At 38.3% G+C, this 25,341-nt stretch overlaps 1 protein-coding gene across 1 annotated transcript in view; it reads right to left on the bottom strand.

Moving 5' to 3' along the window:
* WDR49 (WD repeat domain 49) overlaps nucleotides 1-25,341 on the bottom strand; it is a 210,049-nt gene that overhangs the window by 59,696 nt on the left and 125,012 nt on the right. The window contains exons 10-15 of the mRNA XM_049867101.1: nucleotides 22,763-22,893; nucleotides 20,068-20,166; nucleotides 18,200-18,364; nucleotides 15,885-16,072; nucleotides 14,728-14,925; nucleotides 628-809 (exon numbers count right to left, since the gene is read on the bottom strand). Coding sequence (XP_049723058.1) covers nucleotides 628-809; nucleotides 14,728-14,925; nucleotides 15,885-16,072; nucleotides 18,200-18,364; nucleotides 20,068-20,166; nucleotides 22,763-22,893 — 963 coding nt within the window. The remainder of the gene's footprint in view (nucleotides 1-627; nucleotides 810-14,727; nucleotides 14,926-15,884; nucleotides 16,073-18,199; nucleotides 18,365-20,067; nucleotides 20,167-22,762; nucleotides 22,894-25,341) is intronic.

Raw genomic sequence — 25,341 nt, 5'->3', positions numbered from 1 at the left:
TGGGTTTTTAATGGGACCCAACTTGTTTCACCCCCCCAGTTAACTTAGACTCACTTTTCCCTAAACTTCTCATCCATACTCTAAAGGTACTATTGACAATTTTATCTCATATAGGTAATTCTTTAAAAGAGCTCAATTCTCAAGGTAAAAATTTTTTACTAATTGAGCTAAAATGTTGTTTGGGGAAACATGACTTCAAAGGATAATTTTGGTTCAAGGTTTAAAGATTATCTCAGGGCAATAGATTCAGTGATTCTTCCAGGCTCAAAGGGTCCAGTGAGACTGGATTTCATAGAAATTTGAAAATCTGTTCCACATTTCCCCCTTTTGACAGAACCATATTTTCTTAAAGAGAAATGCCTGTAATTTCAGTATTAGATGGAATCCACAAAGGACTTTTTACAGCTGACAACTTTATTGAGCTTGTATGTTTTCTACATAGGATTCCTGGACATGTTCCAGGGAGAAGTGACAGATGAACCTGAAAAGCTGATTCAGTTAGTTCAATAATTCTTAAATGAGCAGTCTGGACATTTCACAGAGCACAGAAGGTAGTTTGGGACAATCTTAATCTCATAGACTAGGAAAACTCCAGTTGACATCTGAGTAATATTTAAAATTACTTACTTGTATGTTGAGTCATCTTTGTTTTTCTTATCGTGTAGAGAATGTTCTGTTGGGCCTAAACATAATTCTTCCTTAGAAAGTAAAGGAATTGTCCTTATGCTTTTCTCTTGAATTTCACTTTCCATTAAGTTCGTATCTCTTTTTGGAAGGGAAATACAATCTTCTATTTGCCAGTGCTTTGCCTGAAAAAAACAGAGAGATCTATTTTATTTTTTATCAAATACTCATTGAGTGCCTACTTCTTTTAGTCTTAAAATAGTTGAGATCCTGAGGACGCAAGAAAAGAATAAGACATGGTTCCTGGCCTCAAAGACCTTCTGCCTTTCTGGGATATATACATTGAACTTTAATAAATGTAGAGTGTTAAGAGACGTAAGAAAGACTGAAAAACTGCCTGGAGAGGTAACACTGTACTACCTCAAAAAATTTGCCATTTCACTTTAGAATCCTGAATGTTAAGGTGTATATTTACAAAAAAAAAAAAAAAAGTATGTTGAAAAATTGGCAGAGTTAATTTTTCCTACAAATACTTTCTTTGCATCTCACCTCCTAAAATCAAAAAGAAACATTCACCTTCAAAAGTCAGTCCAAGCTGTGAGTGGGGAGGCGGAGCCAAGATGGCAGACTAGGCAGATGCTACCTCGGATCCCTCTTACAACAAAGACACGGAAAAACAAGTGAATCGATCACATACATAACAATCTAGGAACCCTGAACAACAAACACAGATTTAGAGACGGAGAACGAACTAATACGGGGAAGCAGCGATTGTTTCCAGAGCCTGGAGCCAGCGTACCAGTCAGGTACGGCACGAGCACAGAGAGCTGCTCCACCGCCCCGAACTAACCCCGGGAGGGGGACCAGCCGGTTCCGCGGGTGGCGTGGGATGCAGCCGGTAGGAGAAGTCTCCGGGAGGCAGTGACTGGTCTCGGAGCAGGAAGAGCAGTGTCCCAGCCGGGCAACCGTCCCGCCGGGATTTGGACTGGACGCAGGTACGGCATAAACACGGAGAGCTGGGCCACCCCCCTGAACTAACCCCGGGAAGGGGCCCAGCCGGGTCGCGCGGGCAGCGTGGGACAGAAGTCCCCGGGAGGCAGCGACTGGTATTGGAGCGGGGAGATCAGCGTCCCAGCCGGGACACTCGGTCATGGCACAAGCACGGGGAGCTGCTCCACCCATCCGAACTAACCCCGGGAGGCGGCCCAACTGGCTCGCGGAGGCGGCACGGCCACGCGGCTGGAGGGACGAGAAGTCCCCGGGGGGCAGCGACTGATTTTGGAGTCGAGAGTGCACCGTCCCAGTAGGGGAACCTTGACGCTGGGCGTGGGGCTGGAAGCAGAAGATCTGACCGTGACTCCAGCGGACCAGACCCCCCGGGGGCAATCTCCACACAGCCAGCACACATAGGTGACGCACCCACGGGAATCTCAGGTATAATAGTCATTCCAAGCAAGACAAGCAACTCTGGCTATATTCTGAGGTGCTACTCTCCTATCTCTCTGTTCCCTCCCCCACCCTCCCCAGGCGGCTTCATTAACATCCGAATAGCCTGAGCCAGAGGGAGAACTCTGATAGGGATCTGACTGCATTTTTTTTTAGCGGATTTTCTGGAAAAACTAGTTTCCCAGTGATGGCTCGGAGACAACAATCCATATCAAACCACTTAAAGAAGCAGACCATGACAGCTTCTCCAACCCCCCAAACAAAAGAATCAAAATCTTTCCCAAATGAAGATACAATCCTGGAATTATCAGATACAGAATATAAAAAACTAATTTACAGAATGCTTAAAGATATCACAAATGAAATTAGGATAACTGCAGAAAAAGCCAAGGAACACACGGATAAAACTGTTGAAGAACTCAAAAAGATTATTCAAGAACGTAGTGGAAAAATTAATAAGTTGCAAGAATCCATAGAAAGACAACATGTAGAAGTCCAAAAGATTAACAATAAAATTACAGAATTAGACAACGCAATAGGAAGTCAGAGGAGCAGGCTCGAGGAATTAGAATGCAGACTGGGACATCTGGAGGACCAGGGAATCAATACCAAAATAGCTGAAAAAAAATCAGATAAAAGAATTTAAAAAAATGAAGAAACCCTAAGAATTATGTGGGACTCTATCAAGAAGGATAACCTGCGGGTGATTGGAGTCCCAGAACTGGGAGGGGGACAGAAAACACAGAGAAAATAATTGAAGAACTCCTGACAGAAAACTTCCCTGACATCATGAAAGACGAAAGGATATCTATCCAAGATGCTCATCGAACCCCATTTAAGATTGATCCAAAAAGAAAAACACCAAGACATATTATCATCAAACTCACCAAAACCAAAGATAAACAGAAAATTTTGAAAGCAGCCAGGAAGAAAAGAAAGGTTTCCTTCAAGGGAGAATCAATAAGAATAAGTTCAGACTACTCGGCAGAAACCATGCAGGCAAGAAGGGAATGGGACGACATATACAGAGCACTGAAGGAGAAAAACTGCCAGCCAAGGATCATATATCCAGCAAAACTCTCTCTGAAATATGAAGGCGAAATTAAGATATTTACAGACAAACACAAGTTTAGAGAATTTGCAAAAACCAAACCAAAGCTACAAGAAATACTAAAGGATATTGTTTGGTCAGAGAACCAATAATATCAGATATCAACACAACACAAGGTCACAAAACAGAACAACCTGATATCAACTCAAATAGGGAAATCACAAAAACAAACAAATTAAGATTAATTTTTAAAAAATACACACAACAGGGAATCATGGAAGTCAATAGGTAAAAGATCACAATAATCAAAAAGAGGGACTAAATACAGGAGGCATTGAACTGCCATATGGAGAGTGATACAAGGCGATATAGAACAATACAAGTTAGGTTTTTACTTAGAAAAATAGGGGTAAATAATAAGGTAACCACAAAAAGGTATATCAACTCTATAACTCAAGATAAAAGCCAAGAAAAACTAACGACTCAACTAGCATAAAGTCAAACACTATGAAAATGAGGATCTCACAATTTATTAAGAAAAACGCCTCAGCACAAAAAAGTATGTGGAAAAATGAAATTGTCAACAACACACATAAAAAGGCATCAAAATGACAACACTAAACACTTTTTTATCTATAATTACGCTGAATCTAAATGGACTAAATGCACCAATAAAGAGACAGAGAGTCACAGACTGGATAAAGAAACACGATCCATCTATATACTGCCTACAAGAGACACACCTTAGACTTAGAGACACAAACAAACTAAAACTCAAAGGATGGAAAAAAGTATATCAAGCAAACAATAAGCAAAAAAGAAGAGGAGTAGCAATATTAATTTCTGACAAAATAGACTTTAGACTTAAATCCACCACAAAGGATAAAGAAGGACACTATATAATGATAAAAGGGACAATTGATCAGGAAGACATAACCATATTAAATATTTATGCACCCAATGACAGGGCTGCAAGATACATAAATCAAATTTTAACAGAATTGAAAAGTGAGATAGATACCTCCACAATTATAGTAGGAGACTTCAACACACCACTTTCGGAGAAGGACAGGACATCCAGTAAGAAGCTCAATAGAGACTCGGAAGATGTAATTACAACAATCAACCAACTTGACCTCATTGACTTATACAGAACTCTCCACCCAACTGCTGCAAAGTATACTTTTTTTTCTAGCGCACATGGAACATTCTCTAGAATAGACCACATATTAGGTCATAAAACAAACCTTTGCAGAGTCCAAAACATCGAAATATTACAAAGCATCTTCTCAGACCACAAGGCAATAAAACTAGAGATCAATAACAGAAAAACTAGGGAAAAGAAATCAAATACTTGGAAACTGAACAATACCCTCCTGAAAAAAGACTGGGTTATAGAAGACATCAAGGAGGGAATAAGGAAATTCATAGAAAGCAACGAGAATGAAAATACTTCCTATCAAAACCTCTGGGACACAGCAAAAGCAGTGCTCAGAGGCCCATTTATATCAATAAATGCACACATACAAAAAGAAGAAAGAGCCAAAAGCAGAGAACTGTCCCTACAACTTGAACAAATAGAAAGTGAGCAACAAAAGAATCCATCAGGCACCAGAAGAAAACAAATAATAAAAATTAGAGCTGAACTAAATGAATTAGAGAACAAAAAAACAATTGAAAGAATTAACAAAGCCAAAAGCTGGTTCTTTGAAAAAATTAACAAAATTGATAAACCATTGGCTAGACTGACTAAAGAAATACAGGAAAGGAAACAAATAACCCGAATCAGAAAGGAGAAGGACCACATCACAACAGAACCAAATGAAATTAAAAGAATCATTTCAGATTATTATGAAAAATTGTACTCTAACAAATTTGAAAACCTAGAAGAAATGGATGAATTCCTGGAAAAACACTACCTACCTAAACTAACACATTCAGAAGTAGGACAACTAAATAGACCCATAACAAAAAAAGAGATTGAAACGGTAATCAAAAAACTCCCAAGAAAAAAAAGCCCTGGCCCGGACGGCTTCACTGCAGAGTTCTACCAAACTTTCAGAGAAGTGTTAACACCACTACTTCTGAAGGTATTCCAAAGCATAGAAAATGACGGAATACGACCCAACTCATTCTATGAAGCCACCATCTCCCTGATACCAAAACCAGGTAAAGACATTACAAAAAAAGAAAATTATAGACCTATATCCCTCATGAACATTGATGCAAAAATCCTCAACAAAATTCTAGCCAATAGAATCCAACAACATATCAAACAAATAATTCACCCTGATCAAGTGGGATTTATATCAGGTATGCAAGGCTGGTTTAATACCAGAAAAACCATTAATGTAATCCATCACATAAATAAAACAAAAGACAAAAACCACATGATCTTATCAATTGATGCAGAAAAGGCATTTGACAAAGTCCAACACCCATTTATGATAAAAACTCTTACCAAAATAGGAATTGAAGGAAAATTCCTCAACATAATAAAGGGCATCTATGCAAAGCCAACAGCCAACATCACTCTAAATGGAGAGAACCTGAAAGCATTTCCCTTGAGAACGGGAACCAGACAAGGATGCCCTTTATCACCGCTCTTATTCAACATCGTGCTGGAAGTCCTAGCCAGGGCAATTAGGCTAGACAAAGAAATAAAAGGTATCCGGATTGGCAAGGAAGAAGTAAAGTTATCACTATTTGCAGATGACATGATTATATACACAGAAAACCCTAAGGAATCCTCCAGAAAACTACTGAAACTAATAGAAGAGTTTGGCAGAGTCTCAGGTTATAAAATAAACATACAAAAATCACTTGGATTCCTCTACATCAACAAAAAGAACACCGAAGAGGAAATAACCAAATCAATACCATTCACAGTAGCCCCCAAGAAGATAAGATACTTAGGAATAAATCTTACCAAGGATGTAAAAGACCTATACAAAGAAAACTACAAAGCTCTACTACAAGAAATTCAAAAGGACATACTTAAGTGGAAAAACATACCCTGCTCATGGATAGGAAGACTTAACATAGTAAAAATGTCTATTCTACCAAAAGCTATCTATACATTTAACGCACTTCCGATCCAAATTCCAATGTCATATTTTAAGGGGATAGAGAAACAAATCACCAATTTCATATGGAAGGGAAAGAAGCCCCGGATAAGCAAAGCACTACTGAAAAAGAAGAAGAAAGTGGGAGGCCTCACTTTACCTGACTTCAGAACCTATTATACAGCCACAGTAGTCAAAACAGCCTGGTACTGGTACAACAACAGGCACATAGACCAATGGAACAGAATTGAGAACCCAGACATAGATCCAATCCACGTATGAGCAGCTGATATTTGACAAAGGACCAGTGTCAATTAATTGGGGAAAAGATAGCCTTTTTAACAAATGGTGCTGGCATAACTGGATATCCATTTGCAAAAAAATGAAACAGGACCCATACCTCACATCATGCACAAAAACTAACTCCAAGTGGATCAAAGACCTAAACATAAAGACTAAAACGATAAAGATCATGGAAGAAAAAATTGGGAGAACCCTAGGAGCCCTAATACAAGGCATAAACAGAATACAAAACATTACCAATAATGATGAAGAGAAACCCGATAACTGGGAGCTCCTAAAAATCAAACACCTATGGTCATCTAAAGACTTCTCCAAAAGAGTAAAAAGACCACCTACAGATTGGGAAAGAATTTTCAGCTATGACATCTCCGACCAGCACCTGATCTCTAAAATCTACATGATTCTGTCAAAACTCAACCACAAAAAGACAAACAACCCAATCAAGAAGTGGGCAAAGGAGATGAACACACATTTCACTAAAGAAGATATTCAGGCAGCCAACAGATACATGAGAAAATGCTCTCGATCATTAGCCATTAGAGAAATGCAAATTAAAACTAGGATGAGATTCCATCTCACACCAGCAAGGCTGGCATTAATCCAAAAAACACAAAATAATAAATGATGGAGAGGCTGCGGAGAGATTGGAACTCTCATACACTGCTGGTGGGAATGTAAAATGGTACAACCACTTTGGAAATCTATCTGGCGTTATCTTAAACAGTTAGAAATAGAACTACCATACAACCCAGAAATCCCACTCCTGGGAATATACCCTAGAGATACAAGAGCCTTCATACAAACAGATATATGCACACCCATGTTTATTGCAGCTCTGTTTACAATAGCAAAAAGTTGGAAGCAACCAAGGTGTCCATCAGCGGATGAATGGGTAAATAAATTGTGGTATATTCACAGAATGGAATACTACGCATCGATAAAGAACAGTGACGAATCTGTCAAACATTTCATAACATGGAGGAACCTGGAAGGCATTATGCTGAGAGAAATTAGTCAGAGGCAAAAGGACAAATATTGTATAAGACCACTATTATAAGATCTTGAGAAATAGTAAACCTGAGAAGAACACATACTTTTGTGGTTACGAGGGGGGGAGGGATGGAGGGTGGGAGAGGGTTTTTTTATTGATTAATCAGTAGATAAGAAATGCTTTAGGTGAAGGGAAAGACAACACTCAATACATGGAAGGTCAGCTCAATTGGACTGGACCAAAAGCAGAGAAGTTTCCGGGATAAAATGAATGCTTCAAAGGTCAGCGGAGCAAGCGCGGGGGTCTGGGGAACATGGTTTGCGGGGACTTCTAAGTCAATTGGCAAAATAATTCTATTATGAAATCATTCTGCATCCCACTTTGAAATGTGGCGTCTGGGGTCTTAAATGCTAACAAGCGGCCATCTAAGATGCATCAATTGGTCTCAACCCACCTGGAGCAAAGGAGAATGAAGAACACCAAGGCCACAGGACAACTAAGAGCCCAAGAGACAGAAAGGGCCACATGAACCAGAGACCTACATCATCCTGAGACCAGAAGAACTAGTTGGTGCCCGGCCACAATCGATGACTGCCCTGACAGGGAGCACAGCAGAGGACCCCTGAGGGAGCAGGAGATCTGTGGGATACAGACCCCAAATTCTCATAAAAAGACCAAACTTAATGGACTGACTGAGACTAGAGGAATCCCGGAGGCCATGGTCCCCAGACCTTCTGTTGGCACAGGACAGGAACCATCCCCGAAGACAACTCATCAGACATGAAAGGGACTGCTCAGCGGGGGGGAGAGAGATGCTGATAAAGAGTGAACTAATTATATCAGGTGGACACTTGAGAGTGTGTTGGCAACTCTTGTCTGGAGGGGGGATGGGAGGATAGAGAGAGAGGGAAGCCGGCAAAATTGTCAAGAAAGGAGAGACTGAAAGGGCTGACTCAAGAGGGAGAGAGCAAGTGGGAGTAGGGAGTGAGATGTATGTAAACTTATATGTGACAGACTGATTGGATTTGTAAACGTTCACTTGAAGCTTAATAAAAGTTATATAAAAAAAAAAAGTCAGTCCAAATATTGAGAATTTTTTCCAGAAAATATATGTTATATGATTGTTTTCACATATCTTGGCTACAACTCTTAATATGCATCCATCTAACAACAGCTCACCATTGATAATCTAGTTTATATTTTGAATACAGAGCCCATTTCCTTGTATCAATTCACACTGGCACACGGGAATGCACCTGAGGACATTTCGTTGTTATTGTGTGCTGTGGAATCAATTCTGATGCATTCTGACCCCATAGGACAGATAGAACTTTCCCATAGGGTTTTCTAGGCTGAATTGTTTACAAGAACATGTAGCCAGGTCTTTTCTCCCATGAAGCAGCTGGTGGGTTTGAACTGCTGGCTTTTCAGATAGCAGCTGAGCACTTAACACTTGAGCCATTGAGGCCTGAGAACATAGCCTGTGTGATATTAACTTTGGACATTCCGAGGATATTTAACTGGCCTACAAACTGAGCAGACTTTTCATCAGAGTTTGCAAAGTAAAATGCCTACAGGGCCAGACAGATAGTGTAGACGAGTGAATCAGGCTTCATATAAGATGACAAACAGCAAATGAAATTCAGCAACAGAGTTGACATTTAAGAGGAAAAAGTGGGAACTGCAGTGAACTGGAGAGAACCTATTTAATATAAAGAGGGCCATATATACTACATACTACATGGGAATAGCATATGTTCTTTTTCAAGAGAAGACAGAAATCTGGATCTTTTTATAAAACCACTCGATGTTTAAATGTAGTCAACTAAATCAAATTTTAAAAACTGGGTAAATAAGCATAAAGGCACTGGCCATCATACCAATTAGACGAGGATGAGTGGAGATGCCAGGACACAAATGCCACCCAACACAACAGTCGTTAGTGCTTGAGGAGGGGCCAGATAGAGCAGGTTTCATCTAATTTCTTTTTGTCCAACAAGCATCTGACAGTTTTCTGGAAAAATGTGTGTCTCTGGATAAATCAACCCCATTCCTATTTTTCTAACTCTAGAAATAGACACACGACACCACTTACTTTTAAAAATCCAACTAGAAACCCAACCTAAGATCAATAGCTATGTTATAAAAGTGCTTCATGGTTCTTTTAAATAAAACTTCTTTCATAAAATAATGGAATCACATTACATTAAATTTTAAATACTTTATCAGACTACATGCAACTGGAAAATTAGGTGAATTTAGGAAATTATAGTACATTACTGCTTTTTATCCTGATTATTCTTTTTTCCCTGTTTTTTTAGACTATAAGTCAAATGTATCATTCAAATATAGGGCAGGTGTGCAAAATACAAATTTGTACTAAGGTACAAATCAAATTTGTTCAATAAAGCTCATTCTGGTCCTCATTATATTTACTCATTGGGCCCCTTCCCTGTCTTATCTATGTATGTCTGTTTCTTATAACTTGCTGGTCTTTCTGTAAAAGAGTGCCACTTCTTACACACCATGAGGAGGACGTTCGCCGCTGCTGTTTTCAGCTGTCTGATAATTTATTATCGTCTCTCCTGTACCCTTCCCTCCTCCCTGTGCTCTCTCTCTCTTTCTCTCACTTTGTCTCATATCCATACTTAAGACAGCTTGATAAAAAAAAAAATGAGTACTTAAAAAAAAAAAGTTCAACAGAAGGGACTAGAAAACCCAGCTGTCCCCAGCTTTGCCCAGTTTGTAAATCTAACTCTGGTGGATCTTTTTTTTTTTTAGAAAGAAGGGAAAAAAAAACTATTTTCATGCCAGCTTTTTGGGGATGAACTCCTTCAAAGAGAGAGAGATGTTACAAAAATAACTAATGAAAAATACCAAAAGCAGGCTGTTGCTAGGTGCTGTTGAGTTGTTTCCGACTCATAGCGACCCTAAGTACAACAAAACAAAATAGTGCTCAGTGCTGTGCCATCCTCACCATAATTGCTATGTCTGAGCTCATTATTGTAGTCGCAGTGTCAATCCATTTCCTTGAGAGTTCCCTCTTTTTTGTTGACCCTCTACTTTACTGAGCATGATGTCCTTCTCTACGAACTGGTCCCTTCTGATAACACGTCCAAAGTATGTGAGATGAAGTCTCGCCATTCTTGCTTCTAAGGAGCATCCTGGCTGTACTTCTTCCAAGATAGATTTGATGTTCCTTCTTCTGGCAGTCCGTGGTATATTCAATATCCTTCACCAACGCCATAATTCAAAGGCATCAATTCTTTGGCCTTCCTTAGCCATTGTCCAGCTTTCACATGAATATGAAGTGATTGAAAATACCACAGCTTGGTTCAGGAACATCTTAGTCCTCAAGTTGACACCTTTGCTTCTTAACACTTTAAAGAGATCTTTTGCAGCAGATTTGCACAATGCAGTATGTCATTTTATTTCTTGACTGCTGCTTCCATGAGCATTGATTGTGGATCAAGAAAAATGAAATCCTTGACAACTTTAATCTTTCCTCTGTTTATCATGATATTGCTTAATTGGTCCAGTTGTGAGGAGTTTTGTTTTCTTTAGGTTGAGGTATAATCCATACTGAAGGCTGTAGTCTGTGATCTTCACCAGGCCTCTTTGCTTTGAGCAAGCAGGTTATGTTATATCACAGGTTGTTAATGAGTCTTCTTCCAATCCTGATGTAGTGTTCTTCATATAATCCATCTTCTCAAATTATCTGCTCAGCATACATATTGAGTAAGTATGGTGAAAGGATACAACCCTGATGCACACCTTTACTGATTTTAAGCCATGCAGCATCTCCTTATTCTATGCACAGGTTCCTTATCAGCAAAATTAAGTGTCCTGGAATTTCCATTTTTCGCAAGGTTATCCAGAATTTGTTATGATCCACACAGTTCAATACCTTTGCAGTCAATAAAACACAGGTAAACATCTTCCTGGTATTCTCTGCTTTCAGCCAAGATCTATCTGACATCAGTAATGATATCCCTCGTTCCACGTCCTCTTCTGAATCTGGCTTGAATTTTTGGCAATTCCCTGTTAACATATTGCTGCAACAATTTTTTAAAATTTTCTTCAGCAAAATTTTACTTGTGTGTGATATTAATGATATTGTTCAATAATTTCTGCATTCTGTTGGATCACCGTTCTTTCAAATGGCACAAATATGGGTCTATCCTAGTCGGTTGGCCAGGTAGCTGTCTCCTAGATTTCTTGGCATAGACAAGTAAACACTTCCAGCATTGCATCATTTGTTGAAATATCTCAGTTGGCATTCCATCAATTCCCGGAGCCTCGTTTTTCGCCAATGCCTTCAGTGCTACTTGAATTTCTTCCTTCGGTGCCATTGGTTCTTGATAATATGCTACCTCCTGAAGTGGTTGAACGTTGACCAATTATTTTTGGTACATTGACTCTGTGTATTCCTTCCATCTTCTTTTGATGTTTTCTGTGTCATTCAAATACTTCGCCCATAGAATCCTTCAATATTGCAACTCCAGACTTGAATTTTCTCTTTAGTTCTTTCAGCCTGAGGAATCCCAAGAGTGTTCTTCCCTTTTGGTTTAATAATTTCAGGTCTTTGCACATTTCATTATAATACTTTACTTTGTCTTCTTGAGCTGCCTTTTGAAATCTTCTGTTCAGCTCTTTTACTTCATCATTTCTCCTGTTCGCTTTAGCTACTGTGCATTCAAGGACAAATTTGAGTCTCTTCTGACATTCATTTTCTTTCTTTCCTGTTTTTTAAAGAACTTTTTGCTTTCTTCATGTATGATGTCCTTGCACAACTCGTCTGATCTTCAGTCGTTAGTGTTTAATGCGTCAAATCTATTCTTGAGATGGTTTCTAAATTCAGGTGGTATATACCCAAGGTCATACTTTGGCTCTCATGGACCTGTTTTAATTTTCTTTAGCTTCAACTTGAACTTGTGTATGAGCAACTGATGATCTGTTCCACAGCTGGCCCCTGGCATTGTTCTGACTGATGATATTGAACTTCTCCATCATCTCTTTCCACAGATGTAGTCAATTTGATTCTTGTGTATTCTGTCTGCTGTTTATGTTGTTCAAAAATGGTACTTGTAATGAAGAAGCCTTTGCTTTGAAAATTTCTAACATGCAATCTCCAGCATTGTTTCTATCACCAAGGCCACGTTTTCTAACTACTGGTCCTTCTTCTTTGTTTACAACTTTCACTTTCCAATCACTAGTAATTATCAATGCATCTTGATTGCATGTCTGATCAATTTCAGACTACAAAATCTGGTAAAAATCTTCAATTTCTTCATCTTTGGGCTTAGTGGGTGGTGCATAAATCTTAATAATATTCATATTAACTGGCCTTCCTTATAGGTATATGGATATTTATCCTATCACTGACAGCATTGTACTTCAGGATAGATCTTGCAAAGTTCTTTTTGATGGTAAACAAGAGGTCATTCCTCTCCAATTTTCCTTCCTGGCAGAGTAGACCATATGATTGTTTGATTCAAAATGGGTCAATACCAGTCCATTTCAGCTTGATAATGTCTACGATATCAATCTTTATGTATTCCATTTCATTTTTGACAACCTTCAGTTTTCCTAGATTCATCAAAAGCATAAAAATGAACAATTTTACCAAAACTATTTATAATTAAAATAAAATTTAACCTTGCATTGTGTCAGATGGGCATAGTTTACATGACATCTGCACCTAGAGTGGTCTTATTTCTTACTTTAACGCCTTGTCATGGACTTATTATACTCCAGGCACCACCTACTTGATGACACTTTGTTTCTTTACTTGTCATTCAAACCTCCACTTCATCTCACCAGAGTTCTTGTTGCATTGTAGCAATGTCAGCATTGCACCAGCTTCTTCAACGGCCAGAAGCAGCCTTCTAGCTCTTTTTTTGGTCAGAATGCTAGCCTCGCCTCACCCTGTCTCGCCCACCAACATGTACCCACACACCATTTGATTTCCCACTGAGCTGCTGTTTTTCCTGACAAAGTCTAGCACTTGGCTTATTTTTATAGAAGTGACTGAAGAAGCGTTTGAGTCTTGTACTGAGACACAAGTGTTGCCCAGCCAAATGTGGACTCCCTTCCCTCAATGTTTTATCTGTTTTCTATCCTCCACCATGCATTCTATACAATTTGAAGGGATGTATAGGATTCTTTCAATACAGGTTGACATTATCAGAGTGACTTCACAAATTCAGCAACAACAGACCTTGTCTCCCAACACTAAAAGTTGTGTTGTCACAGGATGAGTGGTACCTGAGCCTAGTGAATAGAACCAAGCCAGCTGCCCAGAGAGAAATTGTGGCTTCAGTCTTAGTCTTAACTTTATAGCACTATGTATGGAACAGTGCTTGCTGAAAATGATCAGACACATTTTGTCTCCAAAAGCACAAAGGTAACAGGGGTAACATTTCCATGAAAACAAAAGGAAGGAAGAATAGAAATGTAAGACAATGAATATTTCTTTTCTTCAATGCTCCCCACATCCATTTTATTCCGTGGGCAGGTGTAAATCAGCGCTTAGCCTTATGAGCAACAGGAGTTAAAAGCAGAAGTTCTAAAGTGAGCTAGCCTGAGTTAAAAACTAAACTCTACCATTTATTAGCTTCTGAGAGCTCAATTTACCCAAATGCTCTCTGCCTCTGTTTTCTCATTTGTAAAATGGGAATAATAAGAGTTCCTCACTCATGGGGCAATTGTGATGATTAAATAATCCATGTAAAGACCTTAGAACAGGGTTCCAGGCACACAGAAAAAAGTCAGCAAATGTTAGCTATTGTTTTGGCAGGGGTAGACCTGATAAGTAGGAAGGTTTGGTTTTTATAAAATTTTCTATATTTGTTTATTAGCTTGATTATTACTTTGCATTCCTAGTTGAATATTTGTTTAATAACACGGTAATTTTATCCACATTGTAATTTTAGTAAATATTGAAACTGCAGGAATTAATTTCTTTTTCTTAGAAGTCCTATAATATTTTGAGCTGCACAGAGCCACCATCTTTACACGTCTCTGGTGTCCTCCACTTGATGGAACAGCTATGGCTAATGGCACAAGGGATAAGAGATACCTGGAGCTACAGATTCAGAAATGGAACCTGTTCAGAAATGTTCATTTAATGACTAACAAACATTGAACAGTAGACAAGATTCAAATGGAAATCAACCCAAGTTGATACTAAATGTCAAGTAAATACTAGAAAAAAAAAAAAAAAAAAAAAGAAGCACTATTCCTACCTGACCAAAAATCCCAACAGGAGAACCGCAAACATCAGTCACAGAAATGCTGCAATCTGCAGAGGAGGAAATGATCAGCCATCGGCCACCCAGCTCACACATCTCTAGGCAAATTATCCGGTCTTCATGGGGTTGGAAAGATCTGATCAGAGTAGGGGGCTGCGTGACTTTGTTCTTACTGGAATTAAGGCAGTACTCCTGAATGATGAAAAATGCCAGGATTGTAGAAGAAATCCAAATATTAAATACTTACTGGGGTATAGCACTTGTTTTTTATTTTTTAGAGTCTGAGAAGGAAATGAGAAAAGGTTACATTTGGGAACAATATACTGTGATTCAAATGCAAAAGAAAAGTTCATGATAACAGAGGTAAAAATCTATCAAAAGTAAGAAAAAAAAAATTCTAACCAATTTCACTGGCTCCAGAGTGAAAAGAAAGGGGAGGAGACTGAAAAATATATATATAGTAAAGGCAATTATTTGATTGCAATGAACTTAACCGTATATTAAAAAAAAAAAACTCATTGTCATCGAGTCAATTTTGACTCACAGAGACCCTCTAGAACAGAGCAAAACTGTTGTGCAGGGCTTCCAAGGCTGTAATCTTTACAGAAGCAGTCTACCTCATCTTTCTCCTGAGGAGCAGCTGTTATGTTTAGCAGCTGAGTGCTGAACTGCTAATACCACCAGGGCTTCTGTAACCATATATAGTCAGTCACATATTATATAGTTTTATAATATTATTAGAAAATTAAGCTAATAATCAGTGACACAAAAAACTTCAACTCAGGATAAAATGTCAGATGAAAAGCCCATATTCATTAAAGGTATGTTTACAGTCTTATTTCAAATAAGATATATCTTATTAATGTATGCTCAAACAATGCTATAGTGCCTTACTGAGGATATTGCATTCCTAAATTGGGCAATTGACTTGATTATATATTAACAGAAGATTTTCAATATTGAGATAAATCTGTTTGTTTTTCCCCATAAATTATTTATGTCTCTTGTCATTACATGTGAATGTTTTCTTTAAAATATTCAAGCTGAACATTTCTCCTTTTATTCAGAAGACAGACATGACCTTCCTAATAGTTATCTGCAAAAAAGGCAATAAAAAATAACAAAGATTATGTGAGAAAATTTCTATTTACCTCTATATTCCAGATTTTCAACCATCCATCAAGATCTCCTGTGACAAGGTATCGATTCAATTTATCAATAGACATAATAATGGATCCAACTCCACTATGAGCCACAAATTCAGCCAGAAGTTGTTTCTTAAATGTATCCCAAAATCTGACATAACCAGATCCTCCACATGATACAAGGTTAGCTCCTTCTAACATGTAAATGAAAAATCTAATTAGACAACTGTAACAAATACAAGAAGCAACATCTTCAGTATCTTGCCCCAAGGAAAATGTATAGGCATTGAAGAGGCGGGCATTCCCAGAATCAATTCTCAAGACAGTCAGCCATTTTAATTCTTTCAAATATAAAATGGAGATAACCCTATGATAACACCACTGGGTTGTGGTGTGTATTAAATAACATAGGAAATGGAAAATGTTCCATTGAATTTAGTTTCATTCCCTTTCCTTCATTCATTATTCAGATAATTTATAAAATTAGATGGAATTCATTAGATTCCTCAAATAAAATTATTAAACATTAATTTCAACATTCCAATAATACTCTGGTTACATAAAACCCAATGTCTTTAATAACCCACTGGATGCATACACCAAAGAAGTGAAATATCTCTTGCATAGAGTTAGATACATATATGTAGTTATACCAGCCTGGCTATTGGTTTTTATTTCTCTATATAGCAGCAAACTTAGAGTTCGATCTGCTACCTTGTTTTTAATTTTTTTATCAAGAATTCATTTTAAGTCATATGGAACCCCTTTTCATTTGTTCATAGGTCTAGAACTAAGCTTTTCATTCTCAATTTTTATATGCTTTGTAGAGTATTTTACCTAAATTATTATTCTGCACAAAGTTATTATTATTATTTGTTAAATCTGTAGATGACTTCTAGTTCACTTCACAAATGTACTGCCAATTAACAATCATGTCTATTTAAGGTAGAAACAATGGCATATAGACGATTCAGTGGAAACGATTTGGGAATACTGATAATTAAGAAGAATTAGTGTCCAGAAAATGAGAGCAATTCTGGCATAATTGTGAAAATAGATGAGTTCCAGAAAATAGAAAGTTTTAAGATCTAACCATTTCAAAGTCTATCTAAATATTCCACAATGTTTCTAAAACTCTATGGTGGTATATACATTTATTGGTTCTTAATGTTCAAAATGTTTATATGGAAATAATGCATATTTTCCATCAGAAAAATAGATATGAGTGACTATCAAAACACGGTTTAGATATGTTCGTTTATTTTTTCAAGCATGTAACTCATATACATGACTAGATTCCAAATGTTTTTTAAAAGACTTCTCAAATGCAGTTATTTTAGATGAAAGCTCAAAAAATATGTATTATTCTCAAAAGCAGATTTTTATTCTGCGAAGATGCACGCTAAATCAACACAATGCTAAGGCAGTCGTTGAAAACAAAGAGGGAATTAAGCAACTGCTTATTTTATCTATATAATATCAAGTAACTGCAATCAATCATACAGCAGCACCAATGTTACCATATACCTCAGCAGAAGATCTAACCAGGACCCTGACTTTTTCTGGAAAGTATACACACACACACACACACACACACACACACAGAGGTATCAAGCCAGAGAGCAGGTAACTCTTGTCCTGGGATCAGCAGTTATCTCAAAGTATGCTATTGCTCCATCTCTAAGCTCCCCCATTATTTTCTCTCTGCCCATTTGATACCAGATGCCTGAACCATCAGTCTCAGACTCTTCTGCCTTGTATATAAGAGTACATTTCTCTCTGTGCCCCTGCCCCGCTGAAAACCTATGTATGCCATGGCTAGGACACCAGCTCAATGCTGCCCATGTCAATAGTTTGCCAGGTTTCTGGCATGGCGGTTAAACACTCAGCTTCTAACCAAAAGGTGGGCAGTTCAAACCCACCAGCCACTCTTTGGGAGAAAGATGCAGCAATCTGCTTCCATAAAGATTATAGCCTGGGAAACCCTATGGGGCAGTTCTACTCTGCTCTATAGGGTCAAAATCAACTCAATGGCAAGGGGTTGGTTTTTGGTTGATTTTTGTTTTTTTTTAATCTTCACATATGCAGCATTGTACAAACTGGTAGTAAAATTTAGTCTGACTCCTATCCTTGCCCCATCTACTCAACCCCAACCTCTGGCCTTGGCCTCCCATGACCCAGTACTAACTGTTAGGTAGATGTTATGACAAACTCTACAAGACCTAAATAGAAATATATTGAACTTTCTTTGTTGCTCCCTTTTCCACTATTTTACACTACATCAAAGCAGTCTATAATCAAAATATAAATATATATTTCACCTGTTACTGCAATTTTTGTTCTCGCTTCAAGGAAGCAAAGCCTCATAACAGCATTATTGCCCTCAGTATCAATCTCAGAGGAGTAAGCTCCAAGGTTGGCCTGGTCTGCGATGGGGGTGGTGGGCCTGCTCCTGCCAGCACTGAGAAGCTTATGAGGCTCTGTGTCTGTGAGGGAAACAAAGCTAAGTATCTTAATGAAGAGAAACATCTGCTTTTCAAACTATTGCCTATTAAAAACAGCAAGTCTGCCTCCATCACTGTCTTGGATGACTCCATTAAGTTTCATAATAGATTTTCAATCAACAACATCCATCAAGCCTCTGTAGTATTTCATTCATTTCCTCAACCACAACCTGAAGGATGGTTTGATTTCATTTTCATTTTGCGTATTCCGTTCACATGATTTCCCATGATATGAATTAATAGGAACTTCATTTTGACTCACTGTTAACATCTTAGAACTCCTGATGTGCTCAAAACAAGTGTAATTCTAATATCATGGCATTTCAGCTTATTAATCATTAATATTAATCCTACAAATATTTTAATGAGCATGAGATGTTATGACGATTTAAATGTATTAAAATGATCAGTTTCTAGCAATACTATTTGTTAGTGAGTTACCCTGGAGAGGACATTCCTGTTTTCAATTATCTAAAGACATCATCTCCAGGCCACACTAATGAACACTAGGAAGAGCCATCGTGGAGCCCATGAGTAGTATTTACATAGTTATGCAAAAAAAATCTCTGAAGAGTTATTTTCCAAAATTTGGAAGCAAGAAATCTATAGAATGTCTCTTTGTGTGTTTTAGAAATTTAACATTATCTACTTTTCCCTCTTATCTATTTTTCTGTGTATTTAATGGTAGCCACAATTAGGTTTGCTCCAGAGCAAGATGGTACTCTCCTGAAGGCCAGTGTAAAGGAAGAGGCAGAATTCCACCCTCTCTATGGAAGATTTGTCGTTGTTAGTTGCCGTCAAGTCAATTGACGACCCCGTGTGACCCCATGCTATGGCAGGTTTAATGAACCCTAATGGTTAATGGTTGGCTCTTTGTTCACAAAGCAGGTCAGAGCTTTGTGTCTGCAGCCATGCAATCCCTACATCTCTGAAGTTGGTTTTCTTCCTCTTTACACATTACCTCCTCAGCTTTCCAGGAGAAGTTGTATCTGAGGATCAGTCCTTTCCTAAGGTCCAGTCCAGCCTCTGTGAGTTTATGCAATTGAGACAGCAGAATCTCACTGGGCCATGAAGAATGACATATTCATTACCCAAATAAATTAGTCTAAGGAAAAGCCTACCTGAAACTAAAGTAAAACATGAAAGGCAATTGTCAAGACGTTTTGCTTAAGTATAAAATATTGATGTGCTCTGCTTAACTCCCATAAAATATACCTCTGTCTAATGGTTCTTACAGGTTTCTAAAGCAAGGAATAATTTAAGATTTCCAGGTGGCATAATATTTAATACAAGCTCTAGATTGAACCTGAGCAGCCTATTAAATGAGTGTGTTCCCGTTTTCCTACCAAGGAGTACCCAAGGTTCAGTCAAAGGCAGCTTGGCAAGGTTTATTGGCAAAAACTAAACTGGATAAAAGTGAAAGTCCTGCTCCCTGATGTCAGTAATTCAGAAATGCTGATGTGACATAAAGAGAAGAAATGGCACACCATGGAGAATTTGCTAAGCCAAGTAAATCTCAAGGTTCTTTTTAGTCACTTTGACAAGACTGTGATATCACTAATCCCTTGTGCTTATAGCCAATCATCTATAATTTAAAAGCAAGCTTCATCAGATACGTGCATAAACAACAAGGTCTACTGTGGCTTGACTCAGCCACATCATTTTAGTTTCAAACTTGCACTCACCCAATTTTGATTTTAGCAGCCTCTGGTAATCAGGGTGAAGGACGTGGTGAGCATTTTCTGTGCTATTGTTCCACAGAACGATTTCTCCATCGTAACTTCCTACATAAAGCAGCATGGAGAAGATAAATTGCCAGAAAATTAAAGACAAAATATAAGCAACAGTATTTCGAAGTTGTTATCTCAATATATTTTTGGAGACATGAATAAATAATGATAGTTAATACTGGGTTTTTTTAAATATGTTTATTAAACTTCACAGCTTAAAATGGCTTTCACACACAATATCTCATTTGATCTTCACAACGTACCTGTACAGTTGGTATGGTAGAAATACCTGTTATACTATTTTATTTTATCATAGTAAGACATTCAGAGTAAAGGCTTTGGAGTTAAACAGCTTGAGTTTGAGTCCTGGTTATTCCATCTACAAGCTGTGTCACCTTAGGCAATTTATTTAACTCTACTTGTTACCTCAATTTCCTCATCTATAAAACTGAGTTAAAACTGTATGTATCTCATAGTGTTGCTTGTGAGGATTGAAGAGTACAAAAAAAAAAAATTTTTTTTTCTTTTTTTAGAATAGTGCCTAGTATATTAGTACTGAAAAAGTTAATAATATTATTATCATTACTTTTTATTATTGAGTGAGGACAAGTAATTCAGGTCCTCCTAGATCAAGCCAAGGGTTTCTGTTCCCCACAAATCTGTGTGTGTGAGTGTGGGTATGTTTGTGTGTGTGTTCTCCTCATTACCTCCCTCCTATATTTTTTATTGAATATTGCTTTTTCTAATTCCAAAATTTTTCCAGCAGAAAGTCCTTCGCTACTGCTCCCCACAGAGACAGAGAAAAGTCCAAGGAGTGAGACTAAGTCTGGCCAAGCCTGACCTGGGGAGGAGCAATGAGTGTCCAGACTGCTGCTCTTAGCAGCTCAGTAAGATAGCTACCCACTGAGCAGAGAGTTCATATCAACTGAAGAGCAGAAGAGAAGAGCTGAGTTTGGGTGATGCACAGATGGTGTTTTTCTTGGAAGTTGGAGAGAAAAGAGAGAAACACATGCTAAACTCTGTAGCTCTGTGGATCGTCCTGGAAAGATCAACCTATGTAACTCACAGCTTGGCCAAGAGGATAGATTTCATCTGTCCAAGGAGGTGTCCATCTTCTAGAATTTTCAAATGGTTTACTTGCAAGGTGCCTGACCAAACGTTTTCACATACGACTGATGGGATGCAAATAAATGAAGAGATATTCTATTCACCAATACCGACTCACCATCCAAGTGGAAGGATGGGTAAGATACAGTAAAATCTACAACCACAACACTGCAATAATATTTTATGACACTTTCACAATAACACCACGAAGACTTATACTTCACTGTTTCCATCACATTTCATTACTTGATACTGTCTGCAGAGGTGGACTTCCAGTACCTATAAAGGTACAAAAGCAAACTCAATACAGAGTGGACCTATCAGAAGGTAATCAAGTAAGTCCTGAAAAAAAAAAAAAAAAGTCCTGAAGACAGTGGAATTTTAAATGTGGGTAGATGAGTAAACCTCGTATTGTACCAATTCATAGTTCATAGATATCTTGGCTCTTTTCCTGTAAGTTTTCATTACTCTTAATTGAAGACATTTTTGGTTCTACAAAAAAAATTCGACTGTCAGAACATGGATTTGATAATCTCATGGAGTAACCCGTCTTTAAAAATTGCTTTATTTGACTGGAAATGATACAATGTTTTCTTATCTTCTTTAATATGTCACATCTAAGCAAGTCTGTGGAAATCCTGGTGGCATAGTGGTTAAGAGCTATAGTTGCTAACCAAAGGTTGGCAGTTTGAATCCACCAGGTGCTCCTTGGAAACCTTATGGGGCAGTTCTGTACACTCTTTTAAGAGCTTGAATTTGTAGACATTTTGTAAGTCAGGTCTTTAACCAACATTAATCCAAAACCAAAACCAAACCTATTGCCGTCAAGTCGATTCTGACTCATAGTGCTCCTATAGACCAAAGTAGAACTGTTCCACAGGGTTTCCAAGGCTGTAAATCTCTCTTGACGGAAGCAGACAGCCACGTCTTTCTCCTCCAATGTGCCTGGTGGGTTCGAATCTCTGACCTTTTGGTTAGCAGTTGAGCACTTAACCACTGAACCACCAGGGCTCCTTACTAACCAACAGCACTTAGGCTAAATTATGCCAAAGGGTTAATATGCTCCCATGACAAAACAGCTTGAGTGCCACAGAAGTATTATTACTGCACAACGTCCCAATGCTGCTCCTGGAAAAAGCAACAATAAAAATAAAAGCTAATATTTACTGATGAGCTCACTACATGCCAAGCACTATGAAGATTTTACACAGATTTTATGTAGCTTCACTATAAACCAAGATATAGACATATCATAATTATCCAAAGGAAGAGATTTAGAGTTGAAATAACTTGCTCGATATCATGCAGTGGCAAGTGGTAGAACCAGGCTCTGAAGTCAGGTAGCCAGGCTCTTGAGCTGATGGTCATAATCACTAATGCATCCCCACAGAAATAAGGACCAAGAGTAGCTTTAAGTGCAAAACCTGTCTCTTCAAGAACCTATTCATTTTGCAGTGATAAAAGGCTTTTTGTTAGTTTGCTTGTTTGTGTTTGAGTGAGTCCAAACTTTCAGCACTGGTTATCAAGCAAATATTCAATTGACCTGTAACCAGAGTTTGTGGAGGTAAAAATGCAGCACATAAGATGTCATCATGGTGCTCTACTCCTCCTTTCCATTCTTCAGGCTGGATGAAAAATTGATTGAAGTTCTGGGGTCGAAACACAGTAATAGCCCTAATAAAAAGGATATAGGACTTAGCTATTGCTCCAAGAGTGATACAGATATTGAATAGCCATCATTCACTTGGATGGTGTGATTTGAGATGTCTGAAAGACCACAATTTTATCCCTACCTGCCATCCATAATACCTAATATTCCCACACTGAATTTCTTTTGCATTATCTCATTGAATTCTATGGTAACTTATGAATATTTAACATCAGAAGGTTAATCACCCCTTCAAAACCATTAACACCAAATGTGTATTAATTTATCTGATTAGTTATCTATTACAAAGACTCTAAAGCAAAGTTTCCTTATATGGGTACCACAGAACCACTGAGAGTTTTATGGTTCTAAAATAGGTTTCTTTTCATCAGAACTTCTTAGGACATTTAACATATAATGTTCCCTGTAGCATTTCCCAGTCTTTCTTGACCTTTTCCCAGTCCTTTCTCAGACAACATCTTGCAGATCTACCATTTATTGGAACACACTTGGAACGTGATGCTCCAAAGGAATGGGACACAGAACAGGTACATTTCAAAAAGAAAGAATAATTTTTAAAAGGCTAGTATCTTGGGGAAGTCATGGTCAATTTGGTGACAGGACAGAATGGGCAGAGAATGAAATTCCTGCAGGCAACAATACCACCTTGTTCTCACTATGATTTGAGCTCTGGTTACCGGCCTATGCTAAGCCTCTCCCTCATTCTAAAGCTATGCAAACCTCAAATGAATAATATGTAACCACGACTTTGGTATCTTCATCCTCATTCTCTCTTCACTCCTTGCAGTTTTGCTTCTATCCTCACCTCTTCAAAGGTCTTTACCACTGTTACTTCTCCTCAGCCTCTGAGGAAACTGGCTCTTTCCTCCTTTTTGAAACTCTTTTTTTGTTTACAGAATGTCCTGATTCTCTTCCTGCCTCCCTGATCTCTCATTTCCTATTCTCTATCTTCCCTGCTCCTTCTTTCTCTCATTCTTTTAATCATGGACATTTCCTATTGTTATTCCTCCACTTCTGTATTTCTACTCAAACTCATTCACTCAGAGGTCCCATATGTGGCCATGAGATCCAATCTCTCACTTCCATACAAATGGCTCTAAATTTATCTTCATCCACAGCCTTTTCCAGTGTTGTACAATTTCACTTGCTAGTTGACAGTTTCACATAATGCTTCCATCAGCAATAGATCTTAACATGTGAAAAATCTAAATTTGTCATCTTCCCTCCATATCAGAGCTCCATCCTGAATTCCATAATTCGGTGAATAGGCCAATGTTCTAGCCTCCCAGTTGTCTTTATATGTCCCAGTCAAATCAAATACGACCTCTGCAATATGTTGTACATTCTCTGCTCCCTTATTTTAAACCGCTAATACAAGTTTTCTGGTTCAGTGGTTATTACCTGTCATGGATGGAATTGTGTCCCCCCAAAATACACGTCAACTTGGCTAAGCCATGATTCCAAGTATTGCATGGTTATTCTCCATTTTGTGATATGTTGTAAATTCCAGCACCTATGTTTATGGTCCAGTTTGGGAGCGAGGTGTCCATTATGTTAAAGAGGCAGGATTAGGTCATGTTAATGAGGTTTAGGTCACAGCCATGATGTAAAGGGAGTTTCCCTGGGATGTGGCCTGCATTATGTTTTATCTTACAAGAGATAAAAGGAGAGAGAAGTGAGCAGAGTGAGGGGGACCTCAGTACTACCAAGAAAGAAGAGCCAGGAGTGGAGTGCATCCTTTGGACCCAGGTTCCCTGCACTGAGAACCTCCTAGACCCAGCGGAAGACTGAGGCCAAGACACATGGAGGTCTCAAGGGATGCCAAGCCCACAGATGTGGAAAGAAAACAAGGAATTTCTCTCAAAGGTGACAGAGAAAGAAAGCCTTCCCCTAGAGCTGGTGCCCTGAATTCTCCTAAACTGTGACAGAATAAATTTCTGTTTGTTAAAGCCATCCATTTGTGGTATTTCTGCTATAGCAGCACTAGATAACTAAGACACTACCTCATGGTTGAACAATGGTAACATCCTCCCAACCAATTTCATTGCCTCCTGTCTACACTAGACATCCTTCATTCTACACTAGATTAATCATTCCATTCTGTGGCCTTGACCATGCATTCATTCTATAAGCATCTTGTTTTCTATGTAGAAGTTCTGTTCCTAGTGCTGCAGAAGACATGAGCATGAAATGATTAAAATACAAGGTAACAGTAGTCAGTACGAAGGAAGTACTAATCAATTGTTAGAAAAGTCCACGTGTAGAAATCATATAAGGCTGAATGGAAAGGGAAATATTTGAGCTGTACCATAAAGGATGGGTAGGATATGGAAGAGAAAGACACTCTTTAGACAGAGGGAACAGCATGATCAAAGATAAGGACAATGCCCTATTCAAAAAGCATTTACTACTTGTCCATTTCCTGCATTTCCAATTCTTGGGCCTGTTTTCAG

Source organism: Elephas maximus, chromosome 23 (assembly GCF_024166365.1).
Source record: "Elephas maximus indicus isolate mEleMax1 chromosome 23, mEleMax1 primary haplotype, whole genome shotgun sequence".
Classification (NCBI taxonomy): Eukaryota; Metazoa; Chordata; class Mammalia; order Proboscidea; family Elephantidae; genus Elephas; species Elephas maximus.
The sequence above is the reverse complement of the archived record's forward strand: the minus strand, read 5'-3'. Positions and strand labels throughout refer to the sequence as shown.